The 20,355-nt window shown below is 28.4% G+C and overlaps 1 protein-coding gene across 2 annotated transcripts in view; it reads left to right on the top strand.

The window, feature by feature from the left end:
* The first annotated feature begins 805 nt into the window (after positions 1-805).
* The window catches only part of LOC129968761 (endosome/lysosome-associated apoptosis and autophagy regulator family member 2-like), a 131,073-nt gene continuing 111,523 nt past the window's right edge, over positions 806-20,355 (top strand). For both annotated transcript variants that reach the window (XM_056082988.1, XM_056082987.1), the window contains exon 1: positions 806-1,103. In XM_056082988.1, the coding sequence (XP_055938963.1) occupies positions 996-1,103 (108 nt within the window). In that variant the 5' untranslated portion in view covers positions 806-995. The remainder of the gene's footprint in view (positions 1,104-20,355) is intronic.

The following is a 20,355-nucleotide window of genomic DNA, read 5'->3' as shown; positions in this document are numbered from 1 at the left end:
CTTACCGAATCAGTGATACACTGTAACTTTGACTACTTTAGCCGTTCCTCTGTGAATGTTCAGTTATAATTGTATTAAGTCAGTCAATAGTTTAATTCTGGAGTCGGCTTTCACAGTATATCCTTCTAATTAAAAAATTTGCAAATTTAATTAAGAGACTTATCTAAGTATTTTTATTTGAAATTTAGCGGAAATATCTCGATTTTCTTAAACTTTATTTGAATTTAATTTTATGAATTTCGGAATATGATCTAGGAATGACTACAAAATTTTCTTATAATGGAGCAAAAAGATTAAATAAATTATCTTTGATAACATTTAGTCGCATTTGGAATGTTCTTTTCTTTCTTTTTAGCCAATTTCATTTATTATGTTTTTAAAAATATCATTTTAATACATCTAATTTATAAAATAATTTTTCATTTTCTTTCATAGTTGTTTTTTTATGTATAAGCTCTCTGTAATCATATATTTGTGACAAAAAATCTCGATAATAATTGTTAACGCTATAGTGCTGAAGATAAGTTCATTGAAAGTGTGCCTAAAATCCTGAATTTTCATGTAACATAAGCCATCAAAAACATTCTTTAATTTCAATTCAAATAGTGATGAAAGCAAGCGTTAAATTAAAAAGCAGCGATTTTGGCTCGTTACGATAAACATTAAAAGATTCCTAATTATGCGGATGAACTGTTAAACTGATTTCCCTCGCCAAAAAGGAGCGAGCGATCCAAGTTTGTTGTACTATTTTCTTCTCATTTCCCAGCAACCCTAAAGCCAATCCATTTTGCGTTTGTAGCAGCGAGCAGCCAACACACATGATCAAACCGATGCTCGCGAGAAAAACGGAGCGAGCGACGTCAGTTTCTCTTTAATACCTTTCCTATTAGTTGTGTTTTTTTTAAACAAAGCTTTTCATGATGCTTTAAAGATCCCAGAAACTGCATCAGGAGTTTTATTCCTGGAGTTTATCGTTCTAACGCATCCTTTTAAATATGAAGAACCATCTTAAAATCGGGAGAAAATCTCTACATCTTGCCGTATGGCTTATGTGTTTAGCAGGGCAGCTCTGCACAGCAGACGAATTGCCAACATGTTTACCGGTAAGTGTGCATTTTGACGTGCAAATCATTATAAAATAATTCATCATTTGTTATAAATGCATTGATTTTTTTAAGATTGTACGAAACCAAATGCACTTTTCGTATCTCTGCATACACTAGTGTTAACTGTGTTTACATCGCATTTAATCGTCACATCTGCAAAGATGTGGAATTGAGAATCTTTGATCTTACGATTAAAATTATTTCTGATGGAAGTTAGTGGAATGGATATGCACATTTTAATGTAATATGAAAGTGAATTTTTATATATAAGAGTTGCAAGCTAAATTTAAAATTATTTTTTTAAGAATTTACATCCTTTTATTTTCTTTATTTAATGTAGCATTAGCAAAATTGAAACAAGTTAAATGGATTAAAAATGTACATTTTTGTTTGATTTAAATATACATCATCAATCAATAAATAAGTGTGCATGTGTGTTGTGTGTGTAATAATTTTAAAAATAGCTAAGTTCTTAAAAATGTTTTCTAATCGCTCGAAAATGCTTGCATGTTTATAAACTTTTTAAAAATTTATTTTGTCATTTTATCTATTTAAAATCACATAATGGATATCTTACCTCACAATGTTCTTTTTTAAAGCATTGGAAAATTTTGAAAAACTATCTTAGTCTCTTTTAAAAGTCTACTCTGCCTTAAAATTGGGATTATAAATTATTATTTTTAATTTGTACATATCTGCAGCTTTGGATTTAATACTGTCATATTAGATATATTTTTTTCACTGTGATACATCTTAGAATAAAGATGTTGCATTTCAAAATCATAGGCTACTTTTAACTGATATTGATTAAAAATGTACGCCTCTATTTATATAAGTTGTTTCTTATTAAATATGAGACGTCACTTTTATGATTTGTATAATTGTACAATTTTCGGTCTAAAGAAACCGATTTTTTTTCTCAAGCCTTGTATAGTCAGTTAATCGATGCTCGAAAATATCTAACCCTTCTAGTTGAGGAAGTTTATTAGAATATTATTCTTTCTATATTCAAATCTGCGATTTTCTATATAAAACCACAAACCGGTATTATATATCATGGCATTAAAAATTAAAGCATTGGGAAGATTTTTTTTTAAATTTTGGTGTTTTTGATTCAAAGGTTTACTTTATTTTTTGTTTATTTATTTTTTCTGCAAAACATATTTTTTGTAACTATTTTAATGTATATGCGACACATTTAATTTGGCGACTTATTTTTTTTTCTTTGGCGAACTTATTGTATTTTATTTTTCTTATTAGCAATGTTTTATAAAAATGAGGAAAAATTGTTGTAACAACATTTTAATGTTTACAAATTTAATATAATTCAAATAAGTAAATGATAAATTATATGATAAATTAAAATGAATTATTAATGTTTATCCTTGCTATTTGTTATGGCATTGTTATGATGTTTCATATGGGAACACACACACACACACATACATACATATATATATTTAGATAGATAGATATACATAGACAGTAAGTATTTTAAGCCAAATTGTGACAATTTTAAAACAAAATTAGCCAAATACAAGCCAATGTGTGTACAAATTATATTAATTCAAGAAAAGCGTTTAACATAGATGATGTGCATGACATTTATCTTTAAAAATTAGTAAAGGAAAAGAATTATATCGTAATAAAATGAATTAAAAGGCATGCAATGTTTTTTGGGATATTCTAATGATATAATTAATGGCTTATTATTATTTTTTAAATATACTAAATTGTTGTTTGCTTTTTGTTGGTAATCAGTAAACTCATACTCACATGATACACAGCAAGCCTGGCGCTCCAATTTAAATTTGGAATCCATTGTTAATCATGCAGATGGAAAGATAACATGTCGCTACCACATTGTCTAACACAAAGTGTGTTTAAATATTGATAGAATGTGAAATACATTTGTTCTACTTATTTGACTTTATGAGAACTTACTTCCTTTAATTGCATTATTATGAAACATTAATAATAGCATTCACTTGAAATGAATAATTGCAAGTTAAATTGTATTTTCTATTAAGTTTATGATTCTCATTTAATTTAAACATTTTATATTTTGTTAGATAATTTTAAACGTAAGATTTATTTGAAAAAAATTAGAATAAAATTTATTAGAAAAAATGAATATATCTTAAAAACTATCAAATCTCTTTAATCTCTTTTTTTAACCATTACTTGTTTATAATTTTTCAGGTTTTACGTTAATTTCTGTAAGCATTTTCGAACATAATTTCAAAGTATAAATCCAAATTCTGTAATATAAAATAATGAAAACGCATGTTCGTTTATTATTTTCTCTGCTACAAGAACGCTGTCTGAACAGTGAATAAAAATGGCATCGAATTTTTCATCGAATGTCAAAGCATGCCATTCTGGAATTATTTTCTGTCACTTTATTATTTAGAACATCCAAGATTAATTAATTCTGAAAATGCTTAATTAAACAACAAAAGTTAAGCATTCCATTCTTCGACATTCCGTTTCTCACTAGTAGCTTCTGAAATAATTATTGCATGAAAATGATTTTGAAAAGAGAATGATGTTTTTTTACGGGTCTTTAATGGATTGATATTTAATACTTTTTTTACTTTAACTCACTTTTTCAAAATTAATTTTAAATATAGTTTTTAAAATCGATTTCTCTTGTAATTTTATTCTTTCATCGGATCTTTCACTTTAGTGTTGTTGTTACTGTTAAATTCATAATAAATTATTACCCTTTTTTATTTTATTTTCTTTTCTTTTTTGGACATTAAAAACGAAGGTGGAATATTTTCTTGTTGTTGTATATCGTGCAAATGTATCTTTTGATTTGTTCGCATAAAATTACAACGGTGCTAGTTTAATTGCTTTTTCTATGCGATGTTTGATTTGATTTTCATGCATTTTAAAATGATCTCAATGAATGTGTAAAGTCATTTATGGTCACTTTATTTCGTCTCCACAGAGAGAGGTCCTAGGGAGATAAAGAAGTAATATTATTCAGTGTTTTCTTGTCATGTGCACAATCATGAAAAAAAGAAAATGTTTTGGGGCCTGTATCAATAAAGCATATGATATAATGAAACTACTATTGTCACCATAAGAATCATGGGGAAGGGGATGTGGAATTTCAGGAGTAGCTAGATTGCTAATGGGGGCTCGAAATATGAAAGTGAAAAATACAGACGACTTTAGCTGCTGGTTGAAGGGTCACCAGGCACGGGAGAAGACGAACGATGATCTACAATTTTAACCGGAACAACACCTGAAATACAAGCTAGTACAATATGAAATAACTATATAAAATAAAAAGCATATCTTTTATGATAAAGGGATCTATTTATACAGAAATTTTGTTCAAAACATTAGAAAATCTTAATATATATAAATTACGTGTCACGTTGTTTGTCCGCGATGGACTCCTATACTACTTAACCAATTTTAATCAAATTTGCACACCGTGTGCAGTTTGATCTAACTTAAAAGATAGGATAGTCCCTTTTTTGAATTTTTAATTAGAATTTTAATTATTAATTAAAAACTAACTTCCCCGCCAAAAAAAAATCTTTTCATTTTCCCCACCGCCAAATGAGTACGGTTTCAGTTTTTTTTTTCCCAACAGTCATGAGGCTAGGCTTAAGATTTTTCTGCTGATTATTTGAAACAATTCTATTTATTTTCTTAATGTTTAATGCATTTAAAATTAAACATTTTTAATTAATCGATCTTTCAGATTCATTCTTAAGTACTTTTGAATTAAAATAAAACAGAATAAAGGAAATTAAAAATTTCTAATCTGCATAGCGTTACCCCAACTGGCGTAGAAAAACTCACGCATTTGCGTTACCGTAACTGGCGTTGAAAATTCATGCATGCGCATTGTGTTCTGATTGTTGACATGACAACCATTATCAACGGATGATTTAAACTATTTTCAGGTTAGTTGCATGTTTTTGTAATTAAATTGTATTTATGTTAGTTATATATTTTTTGTATACGCTTATAGTTTTAAGTACATCGTTTTTAAGTAGTTTTTTTTAACCTGTTTTCGACCGATTATTTTATTCTTTAGTGCCCATAAAGTTTAAACGCTCAGTGACTGTTTTCAGTAATCATATTACAAAAAAATACTTTGTTTCAGTAAAAAATATTATTCTATTAAATGCAGATTAATCCTTTCCACTTTAATTTATAGTATAAATTCTACGGGAACTAACAGAAAATGAGAGAGATACATATTACGTTATGACTAAAGGCGTTTATAATATTATGAGTGAATTATATGACTATCAAAATTTGAAGTTTTAAAATATTTTGATGAAGAAGCTATTAAAGTAGGAATTGCATAAAATATTTAATTATTAAAATTTTAACGAACATTAAGATTGGCGAACTGGCTTTTCGCCAAAGGCGGCTAGTATACTATAAATTCATGCACAAGCATCTAATGTATCGTTTAAAAGTACATCTACACAATTAGTAATGTATGCTTTTCATCATTAGGTACAAAGTGGCATATTATAATCAATATATATCTCTACTTTAACGAATGTAATACTTCCATTCTTTAAACTAGCGGTATCCGTGTCAAGCGTTCTGATAATGGCATCAAATACTTAAATAAACTGTACATTACTCTGCATCAGACGTTTTAATAGAAGACATTAATGGATAGATTTACCCTTTCCATCCATAATTAACCTTTGTGTAATTAATTTTCCAGAACAGACCTCTTTTCTCTGAGTCTAATCTATGATTAAATCTTTATTTTGTAACATTTTGATATTGATAATTCTGTCCAAAAAGTAACATAAATCTTTATTGATGGATTATTGGTCTGTAGTCATTTGAAGAAAGAATCTATTCTTAAGGCTAATGGTTCATTTTTACTGCTATTAGTTTAATAAAGAATGAATGGATTTGGTTTCGTATGATGTACTCATATGGAATTAAATTCTAGATATAAGCACTGCTTTAAAAAAACACAGTTCGGTCAATGAAATGTTTTTGATATTAATGAATCCTAATTGCTACTAATAATTTCCTAATACCTTGGAATAATATGATTTTCGTTCTTAAGTTTTTGACAGAAAAATGTTGCTTGAAAAAATAAAACGAAGTTGAAATTCACTGAAACATAACTCATGGTGTATATACACTCTGGTTACTTCGTCACTATAGTCCAACATTTTTAAAATTTTGTACACTCCCACTTTGGTTACTTTTAATCACAATAGTTCAATATTTTTAAATTTTTTTAACTCACACTTTAGTTACTTTTAGTCACAACTGTCCAATATTTTTAAAATTTTATATACACACCACTTTAGTTACTTTTAGTCACAATAGTTCAATATTTTTAAATTTTTGTAACTCACACTTCAGTTACTTTTAATCACAATAGTTCAATATTTTTAAATTTTTGTAACTCACACTTTGGTTACTTTTAATCACAATAATTCAATATTTTTTAAATTTTTGTAACTTACACTTTAGTTACTTTTAGTTACAATTGTACAATATTTTTAAAATTTTATATACACACCACTTTAGTTACTTTTAGCACAACAATCCAATATTTTTAAATTTTTGTACACTCACACTTTTGGTTACTTTTAGCCATAATAGTTTAATATTTTTAAAATTTTATATACACCTACTTTAGTTACTTTTAGTCGCAACTGTCCAATCTTTTAAAATTTCATTGTAAATTGAGAATTTTGTAAAGTAGAAACTATCCAAACAACAATTTTGAAAATGAATCCGTAAAATGAAAACCTGTTCATCTACAAACCATTATCATATCATTTCCATGATACCTCCTTTTATCCAATTAAAAGTTGATTCCCTATTTGAAGAATATATTCAAGAAGAGGCTCTCAACTTATTATACATGCACCGCTAATGGTACATACAATTATTCTTATTGATATAATTTTCATATAAAATTTTAAGTAAATGTTAAATATGAACCTAAAAGGATATTCTTATTAATATTTTGTTATAATATTTATCATTCATTTACATAACTATTTTTAAGCGTTTAGATCCCCCCCCCTTCCCCGTACCTCTTTCTCTAGCAATCATATGCTAGGTGCTAGATAATACTTTAATTCAAGAAAGAGATCATTTATCGTATATTACACGTGACAAAAATCTCATGAATGAGTTCAAAAATATATGCAATATTTGGTTAAAGAAAGATGTGAATATATTTCCTATAAAGATGATTAAACTTTAAATGCCTTTCAACAAATCCTATCTTCGCATAACTGCGTTTTCAGACATGATATTAATTTTATATAGAATACGGTTGCAATTTGAACATAACTTCGCTTGCAATTAATGAATATAAATTGGATACAATGGAACGGGCATTAATTTTGACGTAAGTCATAATTAGGGATTGCAATACCGGTATACCGGGATACCGAATACCGGTATTTTAAGCCATTTGTACAATTTTGTAATACCGGTATTCACAAGTTTAAATACCGGTTTTTCGGTATTTGCTGGAAATTTTTAAAATTGTCTCCATTATATGTTCAGGTATAGCTAACATAGCAAAATAGTATACGTTTTTGTTTTTATGTCTCCCTAACGGGAGAAATTAATTAGCTAATTAATTGCTTAAATCTAAATTAGCGAAACATGGATTATCCTTGAAAGAAAATATTGTATCCATAACAACTGATGGAGCAACAATTATGAAAAAAGTTGGAAAGTTGATTGGTGCAAATCAGCAGTTGTGCTATGCACATGGAATTCAATTAGGAGTAATTAGGAGTATTATACCAACAAAATAAAGAACATCCAAATACTGTGGATATAGAAACTTCGGATTCCAACTTTGAAAAGAGAGTGAGAGTGATATTGACACTGAAGACTATGACAATGTAATTGTTGAAGAAGATATTGCTAATGAGGATGAAATATTAATCTATCAAGAAATGCTTCCTATAATTTATAAAGTTCGAAAAATTGTTAAGATATTTAAACGTTCCCCTATAAAAAGGATATATTACTTAAATATATACTAACTGAAAATAAAACAGAATATATGTTAATATTAGATTCTAAAACACGTTGGAACAGTTTACGTCTAATGATGGAATGGTTTTTGAAACTGAGATCTCCAATCCAAAAATCAATAATCGACTTAAACCTGTAAATTAATTTTTCAAATAGTTAATCCGATTTAATATCCAGAACTGTATGAGCTCTACTTCCAATAAAACTGACTATTGAGGCATTATGTGGGAGAGATTCTAATTTATTAACAGCTAATGCAACAATAAATTTCATGTTGCAGTCACTGAAAGAACAGCACACATCACTATCTGAAGAATTATATATTACATTGAAAAATCGCACAGAAGAAAGGCATACCGAAATAGAAAATGTCTTATGGTATTTACATAATTATAGTGATTTTAAAAATGAAAATGAAAAAGAAGAAAAGAACCAATTCAAATCTGATTAAGTTTCGATTAAATTTTCTTAAAATTTTTTAACCCACAAACCTATCCACATTCAGAAGAATTCGGTTCAATTATCGAAGATTATGATGTCACTACTGTCGATAGTGAAAAGGAATTGGCTCTTCAACAAAAATTAGAATTAGCGATAAATAAAATAAGTTATAAGTTAAGAATAAAATAAGTTATAAGTTTATAAGTTACAAATTATTTTTTGTGATATTTACACTCTCTAACATAACTGCCAGAAAAAAACAAAGAAATACCTGTGTTTTCATTCTTTTTCTAAAATTTCTAATACCGGTATTAAAACCGGTATCCCGGTATTAAGATTTCAAAAATACCGAATACCGGTATTGAAATTTTGGTCCGGTATTGCAATCCCTAGTCATAATATTTGCAATTATGTATTATTACGAATTATTTACTAAAATGTAAAGCATACTTTATTACGATGAAAATTTATCGTTACGAATATGAATAAGATTAATATGATATGAAAATATTTATTCTTAGATTATAAATACTCCATTTTGGATGCGTTAAATCTAAATAAAAAATATTTTGTCATTCATGCTTATATGGTACAAGAAATGTAAAAAGTTAAGTGCTTCCAGATTAGAGCATTGAAAATACTGGAACGAAATTTGAAGATCGTCTACAAATACACCAAGAATAGCAACCGGTAATCTTTATGAAATAGAATACCAAATGACTTTAACTTGTAAACATCATCCGTAGTTTTTGTTTATCACCATTTTCATCAAGTGGGTGAGATAGAGCATGAAGATTTTAGATTCATAAACTTGTAAATCTCTCTCTCTCTCTCTCTCTCTCTCTATATATATATATATATATATATATATATATATATATATATATATATATATATTATATATATATATATATATATATTGAAAACTTACGTGTCAGAGCGATTTATTTAAGTTGCATCTAGTTTCTTGCAGTAATATAATTTCACTTTCCAATTCTTTATGGACACTGCACAGATAATTGGCAGAATTTTTATTCCTTAACTATTAATAATAGAAAATCATGGCATTCTATATTTGATAAAAAATGAAAAGGGTTTAAAGTTCATTACAGCAATAATATCTCCCGTTAAAAATTATTTTTTAAAAAATGTTAAAAAAACCCAAGAAAAAATTTGCATTGCAAATCATTAAAAAGAGACTTTTAAAATGTTAAACTGGCATAAAAATCTAATTTGTGCTATAATATTTTTTAGGAAATAAAAGTAGAAAACTTCAAAATTTCTTTTACTTTTTTGATTAATTACAATTTTAATAAAAATTTCAAACAATTTTTTCCAATGTTCACATTTCCAAAGTACATTTGTGAACAAATTTGATAGTCATAAACTAAACGTATCTGTCAGCGGAGCGCTAACACAATGCATACACATTATCCTTTCTTATTAGTACAGATTGAATCAATATATTAATACATTTTCCCATTAAATTATAATAAAGTTATAGTTTAAATCTGAATCAATTTGAAATCAATAGTACATTCTATTTTTAGAAAAAATTCTTTAAAAGAAGAAAATCAAACAGAAAAAATATTGTTTACAAAATTTCTGAGAAAAAAAAGAATCTAAATAAAATGGAAACAGGGTATATTCATTTTACTCAGTTTGAAAGTTTGAAGAAGAGTTTTAAAGCTGTGATATTTTTTTAGCTAATTCATAGATTTGAAATTCATTGATATTAAATTATGTTATGAGTGCAGCCGTAAATATTCCTGTTACAACCAAATATTAACATAACAAATGGTATATACTTTTAAAATAACTTTCTGCTTAAATACGAAGTTATATACAGATGAAAGAAAAAGTTCGGAGAGTACCTTTATAAAAAAACCCCCCACAAACTGCATCAGAACTATGCTCTTGCAGGTTGCGACCTACAATCTTGATAAGGCGATGTGAAAATGACATTTTTATGTTAACATTTAATGTAACTCTATTCATTACAAAAAAAATAATGTTTAGATAACCTCACATACATCGTCGCAAAATAATGTCTACTCATGTAAACATGATAAAATCGTTTGGCAATTTGCCTTGTCAAGATTACGGGTAGCTGCAAGCTTAATCCTAATCTGTGACTTGTTAATTATCTGCCGCGGAATGTTTTAATATTCCTATTTCATTCTAAATATAATGGGAGAAGATTTAATTTCTATTTCTACTTCTACTACTAATAAAAGAGAATAAGTGTATGTGTGTGTGTTGGAGAGCTGCGAAACAGTCTATTTGATCCAGAAATAATAAATGTGACAGAAATATGATTTCCATTTTTCAAATTAAGATTGTAAAAGGGGAAAAATGCTGATTTTTAAAACGAATTTTATTTAATTTAACATTTAGAAAGACATTGCGTTTTTATGCGATAACATCTGAAAATACTATTGAAAGAAAATGATATTCACACCATATTAATTTTTTTTAAATTATCTTTTATTATGACATTAATTTAAATATCGTGCAATTTATTCTTGATATTTTGATAATTTAAAAAACAAGTAATTTTCAACCATGCATTTCATTACATTGCCACACTGAAATTCAAATCGCTTTCATTGTTTCAACAACTTTTAACAGCGTAAATTTCTTTTATTGTCGAAAGTTGAGAAAAAAGATTCTGCTTATTAATGAGGTATTAATTTCCATGAAAAATAAAAAAAAGGATTATTTTATTGCAAAATACAACAAGCAATTCGAAAATCGTTTGGTAGGAATCCTTATCCCAAATCAATTTTTTATTGACATTATGATGTCATAGGACTCGACACCATTAAAAATACTTATGTGCACAAAAAACATATCAGGTGTTAAACTATTAAAATAAGACGGCTTTAATTCCTGTTATAATTTGATGTTCAAAAGCTTTATTGAGGGAACCATGAATGTAATATTGTGCATAAGAAATTTAAATGAAATGAAACATAACTGGCGAATGAACTGGTAGTAAAAGCAGTAAAACTTGTAAATACATTTGAAACCTTTTAGAGATTAATTGTAATTATAAAATTTTTAAAACTATACCTCCTTTATGCATATATTACAGGAAATATTTATTGATTACATTTAGATAAAAACAATTTTCATACTGTGTTCATGCCATTTATTAGAATTTAGTATATCAATAAATATTTTTGTTGATTAAATACTGTCGACCTTATTTCCAAAACAATATCAGCTTTGCAAATAATAAAAAGAACGATTCCTTTCATGTCCACGTTTTTATTTATACAGCAAAAACACTAATGAAACACTAATAAATTCATCTCCGAGACAGCCATTGTTTAGTTATGCACAGGTGACAGTTTGCCAGATATTCTTATCTTGAATTTTAATTGGCAGGAATTATTTAAAAAAATGGCGAATTTTAATGCTGTGTGGCTGTTGAATCAAGGAGCAGTTTATTAGGATTTTTTCTTTTAAAGAATTATTTCTACTAATTTATATTTTTTAACTACCGAAACACTTATTTAAAAGGAGTCGCATTTATCTCTATTTCTACTATAATAAAAATGCGTCTGTGTGTGTGTGCGTGCGTGCGTGCGTAAGTGTTTGTGTGTGTTTTAAAATTTTAATGAATTAAAAATTAAGAGAATTTTTGGCGCTTTCCTATGATAACTTCCTAAAATATTGCTTCACAAAAATAAATTGGACGTTTCAAATTTTAAAAAAAAGTGCCTTCTGAATGATACTGATTTAATAGTTGTGCTACTTTTTTCTAAATATTGGCAATTTTTAATTATTTATTTATTATTATTATTTATTTATGTATGTATATTCGTATATTATTGTTATTATTATTAATAATTTTCAATAATAAATTGTATTGTTTTTCTGAAATTCAAACTTTTTTCATTGTTTCAATATACAAGGTGGTTATAATTAAAGTTCCACTTTGAAATGGCCATAAAAGGAAAACTACTAGACCAAATGTTATTAGACTTGGTAAACATTTAAAGAAGGACATGGGAATCTCTTTTCCGGCCAAAATAAGTTCAAAAACTTAATACCAGGGTAAAAATGGCGCTGTATGCAATATTGTTAAACAAAATAGGACATGGTTAAAAATGTGTTTAATCATTTCTGAAACGTGTTTGCAAAGCATGCTCAATATTATCTAAAAAAATACTGTTTGTGGTGATAATTTGATCAATTTGGCGGAACTGAAAGATGCGATACACGAACTTGTGCGTAAAATTCCTCCTGATATGCTAAGAGCTACTGTTGAAAATGCAATTATGCGATTTAACTTGCTTTCAGAAAATGTTGGTTACAATATTTTTTTTTTATGCTTCGTATATGAAAAAGCAATAAAAAGTCAGCTGAGGTCACTTGTTAGAGAACGCATTATAACTCTCAAACTATATATTATATAATATATTTTATTTATAGTTGAGCTTCTTAAAATTTTATCTTTTCGGGAAGCACAACTTTTTACCTAAAACAATAATCCGTATGAAGAAGAGTTTGTTGACACGCATTCTTTCAAGTTTTAACTCGAGTTAAATTTGAGTTAGTTTTATCACTCGTGATGGAAAATTTAAGATAAGAGCAATGAATTTTATGGCTTTTCAGAGTTTGTGTCTTTATTCGGTACACATTTTACTTATCATTTGACAGATAAGGGTAATTTCTCACTGTCACATAGTGGTGTTAGGGTTAAATAGAGCTCAGCTTTTATTGGTTGATGTATTATAAAGGTTTTTCGTTTATTGAAAACATTTGTCCTGAAAATAACTTTTTGAAACTCAAGAATGCATCAAATGCATTCATTATAGAAGTATTCTTTGAGTTAAAAAAATCCTTATTAATTAATCAGGACTGAGTTATCCACACGGTGCTTACAATGCCAATTACATTCACGATTAGTTTTCCACACGATTATTTGAAGGACTATCGTCACGAAAGGTCGAATCTGAGATTAGGGTTCTAAGGATATCACTGGCCATGGTCAGTCCCTGCTATTGGAGGAGCATTCCACCTCTGGAGTGGACAACTAAAGAGCATTGTTATACTTACCAGGGAAACAAGATCTACCTACTTATTCGACAGCTTTTTATCCACTTACTCGTATTGCCAGTATAAGAGTCCTAAGAGCCATTCCTAATCGCTACCGAATGCTTCCCATAGATTATAGGTTTCATCAATGGAGTTAAATTAACTCGACGACACAATATCTTAATGCTCGAATTCCTCAGTTTATCCATAGTATAAAACTAACAGAGGGGGACACGGAAAAACAAAACCATCATAGCGCAAATACCTGTATAATATATGGAATGATCTGAATGACTCTTGTTGCCACAGTCAAAAGCAAAAATTGATGTTGGAATCATAAGTGCCTTCACTACCCATGACACAATAACTTCCATTGGAGGTGTGTTCCATTATTGAAGTAAAGGTAACTAGAATGTGCAACATTGCTATACCATCCAGAGTGACCATCTGAATGACTGTCGTTGCAAAAGCCAACGGTGGAACCTGAGGTTTGAGTCCCATGAGCCATCACTGGACACTACCCAATCTCTCCCATAAGTAGTTTATTCTATTAATGCAATGGAGAAACACGACTACGCAACATTGATGTACCCATCAAGAGAGCGAGAACTTGCTTAGTTATATGGCTTACCATCCACTCACTTTTAATAACCATTCCTCCTTTTGCGACTCCATATTAACTAACATAATTTACATAAATATAAAATGAGATATTTTTAAAAAGAAACAATTGATATAGCATTTTTTCCCTATCTTTATTATTTACAACGGTTTTGAATCAGGTGCTAAGTTGTCAAAATCTTATTATAAGCTTTTTCATGTGAATAAATTTCATTCTTATTTTAGAGTTTCTTCCTTCAATTTAAAAACATGGATACTTTTGTTGTTCCTACAGTTGTTTCTGTCTCATAACAAATAAGGCAAATCATATAATTATTCTAAAAACCTTTATCTTGGGTAGCTTTGGATTTATTAGAAAACCAGCTGGAGTGTCTCCCCAAGACTTTCTCTCATACTTTCTGATCAACTTGATGGCATAAATGCCTTGCATGGCATTGGCGTACAATAGTTATGAAATATTAACCTTTGGCGTGAATTTATCGTGTCTTCCTTGGCGAGTTGTTTGGCGATCCCTGGCATGCGTTAATAGTATCCAAAAGTCTGGCTTGTGTTTTCGACAACTTTTTTTCCAACCGATTGAAATAAAAATTTGACACAGAACTGCACTTGTAGTCAAAAAATCAAATGTCAAATTTAATATATATAAACCATTGCGAACTTGGAGTTGTTACGTTAACATGTTGCTGAAAGTATAAACCGACAAACGGTCAATACCTTTAGTTCAAAATTTGAAAGGCACCTAGGCTATAGAAGTTAACATTGTGCATCGAATTTTACATATGTAGCTCTCTTCATTTTGTAGTTATTGTGTTAAATTATATTCGAACAGCCAAATAGACAGACTTCTTTCTGGGGAATCTGTTCAAAATGTGACAGAAGTCTACAAATTTGGTATAATAATTGTATACCAAATTTTATCCGTCTAGATCAAAGAGTTTTTGAGTTATTTTTGTCACAGACACACTGGTGAATATTTTTCAAAAATGTGTTTTACGAATTCAGAGAGGTCTAAAACGAGGAGATTCATCATAATCTTGAGTTCTATTTCTATACTTTCTCTATACAACATAGACAAGAAATTAAAAATAGTATAACAGCAAAATTAGATAAGTCTATAAATTTATTTGACGAATAACAAGCGGACAAGGCAGAAGCGTTCCATAAGCGAGTGATATTACCCATTCCCTATTCGGGCAGTTGTGTTCAGGGGATAGATCACATAAGAGCAATTAAACAGGATGATATTGAAACATAAAATAATATTCGTTGAAATGTATGTGTTTAAAAAGAAGCATTTAAATTAGATAAGCTTAACAATGGTAAAGTTTTCTGCGAAATGTTGCATGTGGTAACAAAAACTCCCTTCAAATATGACATGGAAGCATAGAAATGAATTTCGAAATTCGTCAGTGGCAATCAGAACAAAAATATGAAAGGATGTAGATTTTGAATATTGTCAACAATATCAGGGATTTGATATAACTTATTGAGGTAATAATGTTTACCATTTTGGTACAAAGAGAAAGCTTCTTCCAAGAAAACGTAGTTGAAAAGTTTTATATTGACCATTTTGTCTTAATGATAAATATATGTACTATCAACATTTCGAAGAACTTGGAAGCAAAATTGATTTATGGGGAAAATATTAATTCAATGACCTCTTGTAGACATACATTCTTATAAAACTTTTTTAATGTCAATAAATAAATCCTAACGGTCCGGCTTTGTTTGTTATTGTTCGAGCACTGTTTAATCAATTTCATCCAAAAAGATAAACAAAACCACGTAATATGTTTCCAGCTAGGAAAAAGAAATATTTGTCTATTTCTGCCATCCAACGAGATAAATATTGAATGTTCTTATTTCATCGTTTGAGAACAACTGTTCGCTCATCTTAAAACATTCTATAAAAGAATTCTTCTAAAATGCATTGAGTTTTTGGGGTATTGCTTCGATTCTTTCAAGTATGAATCATAGAAGATGAATTGTTTTGAGGCATTTATTTGATCACCTGCCTTTCCAACGACAGTAGGAATAACCCAGAACAATTTTAGGTCATTTCTCTGCTGTATAAAGCATCTGTTCATTCATATATTTTTCAACAAAATAGATATTCTAGAATGTTATTACATGAATATGTAGTTTTCCTTGCATTTCTCAAAAAAAATTATTGCTTTGTTATTTTTTTTCCCCAAAAAATTCTCTACTTTTGTATCTGTGTAATTGAGAATATTTTTAGCTTAATACTAAAACGATTGGAGAAATTTATTTTGGAAAATCATATTAAATCTTTATTTTTATTTTTTAAATAATATTCTAGAAAATAAAAAAAAAACTTAATATACATTTCTTTCCATTCTTTCAGCTAAAAACATTGATAGTATTGTTTCCAAATGTATGAATTATTTAAATGGCAACATTAATAATATTCAAAATTTTATAAATAGTAATCGTTTGAATTCTTTTCAGACTGAAATTTCGTTAATGATTTAGGAAATCGTTTGAGCTTCAATATAATTAAACGTGATATTAAAAAAATGTACAGTTTTCATTAGTTTTTATCAAATTTTAATAAATAAAAATCAGTAAAATAGGAATTCAAAATTATACAGCTACTTTGAACATAAGTAATCTGCCCAAAAGGATATCAAGGAAATTTTTCATCAGAAACATGAAGCGTTAATTTATCGTCTAAATTGCAGTAATTATAAATTAACCTTCAGTTTCTTTTTATTTTTTTAAAAATAGAATATAAAGATATTTTATAAAATTTTTATTTGTTATAGAATCAGCAAAACTTTTTACAGAAACACTTTAGATGTTGAAATGAGTTTATGAAGAGAATTCTTTAAAACGGTTTCTGCAGCTATGAATGGCAACGATGTTTCAAAATGGACAGATCAACTATTATAAACAACTCCAAAACTCTATGGGATTCTATTTCAATAGTGAATCTCTTCAGATCAAAGAAGTATGATCTTTACTTTATGTAGATCATAAAGTTCGTGCTCTCCAGGTATATAAAAAATCTGATTAAACAACAAAGGTTAATTAAATAGAAGCATCATCACCAAATCATAACAAAAAAAAGTCTGAGTTGATAAAATGTAAAGGTGATAGTCAGTTCATACTTGCGCTTATCAAAAAAGCAACGGAAAGCCTGAACTTAGAAAAAATCAACACAATGGAATCTTACTAATGATAAAATGGTTTTATAACCATCACTCTTGATTTGTACATTTTTGGCCAGTACTTTGACTCCTGTTTGACTGTCACCACTTAGATTCTAGATCCTCTAGATTTGACCCTTTTGTTTCCAAAGCTAGTATTCACCGAGAAAAAGCAGAGATTTGAATGTTAGAAGAACGTAGAAAATTGATACAATACTTACATACTATCCCATCAAAAGATTTTCAGAAGCCATTCCAGAAATGAAAGAGACATATTTTGAACAAGTTTTCTTTTTGATAGAGAAAGAGAACTTTTAGTAGCAGACAAGTATGTGTCTCATTATTGATTTATTTTTAAAAATTCATGTTTTTTGGGGCAGACCATGTATTTTCACCGATTGTCTGAATTCTATAGAACTTTCAGCATGAATTGGCGTATTGAATATTTCTTAACAAAATAAAAGAGACTAAATTTATATTTTTATTACTGCTAATCCCCTTTGATTACCAGTTGTTCACCCATAATATTAAGAATATTAATTTTAAAATGATACGCAACAACTTTTCAAAACAAATAAAAATAAATTATTAATCTTATTAGTAGAATGAACATAGAGCATTCTGATTAGTTAGATGTGTGCACAAAATGACAAAATTAATTGATGAAATCAGTTCGGTTATTAAGACTGGGGGGTTTTATTTTGCGATATATCTCAAACATGCAGAACGATATGCAGTAGATTAAGACTTATTACGTACCTAAAAATCATGAAATTTTTAATTAAGTAGAAATTTGTCAAACTGGACCAGTCTTTGGGCTTGGGGAACTTTGTTGTGGTTTTTATGCATAGAAAATAAACAATGAAGAAGTGTGTTTTTCGATTTATCACACAAATGTAGTTGGACGAAAGGTGATCATTGTTAACATATCTAAGGGGTCAGAAACTTTCGTATAAAACAAAAAATGGCGGAATCTGATTCAACCTTTTCAATTGAGAAGAAGTTGGTTCGTTTTCCTAATTGTTTTAAATATATAGATTTTATCCATGGTCACTCCCAAAAATCAAAATTAGGTCTCGAAAGATATTTTAGATATTTTTTAAGATGATGTTTTGGAATATATATAATTTTATCATTTTACCTAAGTATTCTTTATTTCTATATTATCTCAGATGTTTTTATAAATTTGTTACGTGAAATTCATATTATGTAATAATAGCCTGAAACGCTTACGAGTATTCTTTTGAATTTTATTCAAAATTATTATGGCTAGACGAAATAAAATTTCCCACGAACCACAAATTTGTGGACATGAGGTAGGTCTTTTTCAGTAATTGGACCAAATATGAAGATACGATTTTTTAAAAAAAGGCGATATTTTACCAGAGATTTCAAAATATCGGTGTTAGATACTCAACGAGATTACGATTACTTTTTGATTTTGATTTGTAAAGAAAAAAAAAGGGTCTGATTCGGTTTTGTAATATCTAAAAAGAAAGCGTCTCGTCTGGTTAAATAGTTTTGCAGACGAGATAATTTTGATATTTGTCTGTGGTCGATTCGATTATTTTTCTCTGTCATCATTGATGAGATTATATTGTCCGAAAATAAAGAAAGGGTTAAAGTAATTTTGTCATCTACTATTATTATTAATAATAATTTTTTGGATTTTGTCAAATGCTAAACAAGAAAGAAAATTCCTCTGGTTCTTTACAATGACTTAATCTCAAATTATATAGAATACGAATAATTGTTGTTAAAACTCAGAGTTTTTTTTAATTATGTTAAAATATCGTGGAAAAAATCTAATGTAACGAACTGATATCTGGGAAATCAAGTTACAGATTCTTGTATATTAGCAATAAAAAAATTACATAGGAGTTTCAAAAGCCAGCGAACAAATTGTTAGAGAGAGCAAAACAAGCCATAATCAATTAAGATGATATGGTTGGAAACGCCTCTCGGATGAGCTAGAGGACACTACAAAAAAGAAATTCTAATCCAAACATGGAGAAAAACATTTTATTTGGACACTTTTCACCATATTTGTCGCAGATGTAATGATGCAAATGTTTCTTCTGCTCTTCTTGTTCACACGTGACTGAAAATGGAAAAGACATTTATTTCACATGATTTAATTCTTTTTAGAAGGTAATGGATCGCGTCCTCGTTATTGCCTTGCATTATGAGCAATGTTTCGTTTCTATACAAACTTTGGTATAAATTTGCAACATTTTATAATGTACTACACTTCTTTCTGTTCAATACGCTTCTGTTGTGGCCAATTAATTTATACGCAAGATGCGTATTCGCCATTTTAACGTTAGCGTTTTGTTATCCATTATCGTTTGTTATCCATGTTATCGTTGTTATTTTAACGTTTTGTTATCCATACGTAGTCGAAGCTTAAAATGATTAAAGCAAAAATCTGTCGACATTGCCGGCAAATAACGTTCTCTAGTTGATCTGTTTGAAATTTTTTATTCTTCATACTTTCCTATATCATTTTGTTCGTTTTTATGTTATCTGCTTTTCTTAACAATTTTTTTTAATGTGCACCATGAATTTTGAATCATCCTTCATCTAATGTGCAGTACCTTTTCATTCCATCAATTTTGCATTTTTAAAAATAAATTTTAATAGCTCTTAAGCGTTTAAGTGCTAACTACTTTTTTTTGTTAATTTGGAGATGAGGCAATTTTATTGAAATATTTTTATAAATTTATGTAATTTTCATTACATAATTAAACTGTTAAATTATTTAATTTGTGTTAATATTTTATGCTCTTATATGAATGTTATATTTTCTGTTCTTATGTAAATAATATTGATGCAACGCCGGATATAGTTAAAGCTGTTAAGTTATGGTTAAGGTGGCTCATAGTAATAACAAACATGTCACAATCTAGAACTTTTTCTAGAATAGATAGTTTAGCCATTTCAGT

The sequence above is a fragment of the Argiope bruennichi genome, chromosome 5, assembly GCF_947563725.1.
Source record: "Argiope bruennichi chromosome 5, qqArgBrue1.1, whole genome shotgun sequence".
NCBI lineage: Eukaryota > Metazoa > Arthropoda > Arachnida > Araneae > Araneidae > Argiope > Argiope bruennichi.
Note: the sequence above shows the minus strand (reverse complement) of the source record. Positions and strands in the feature narration are given on the sequence as shown.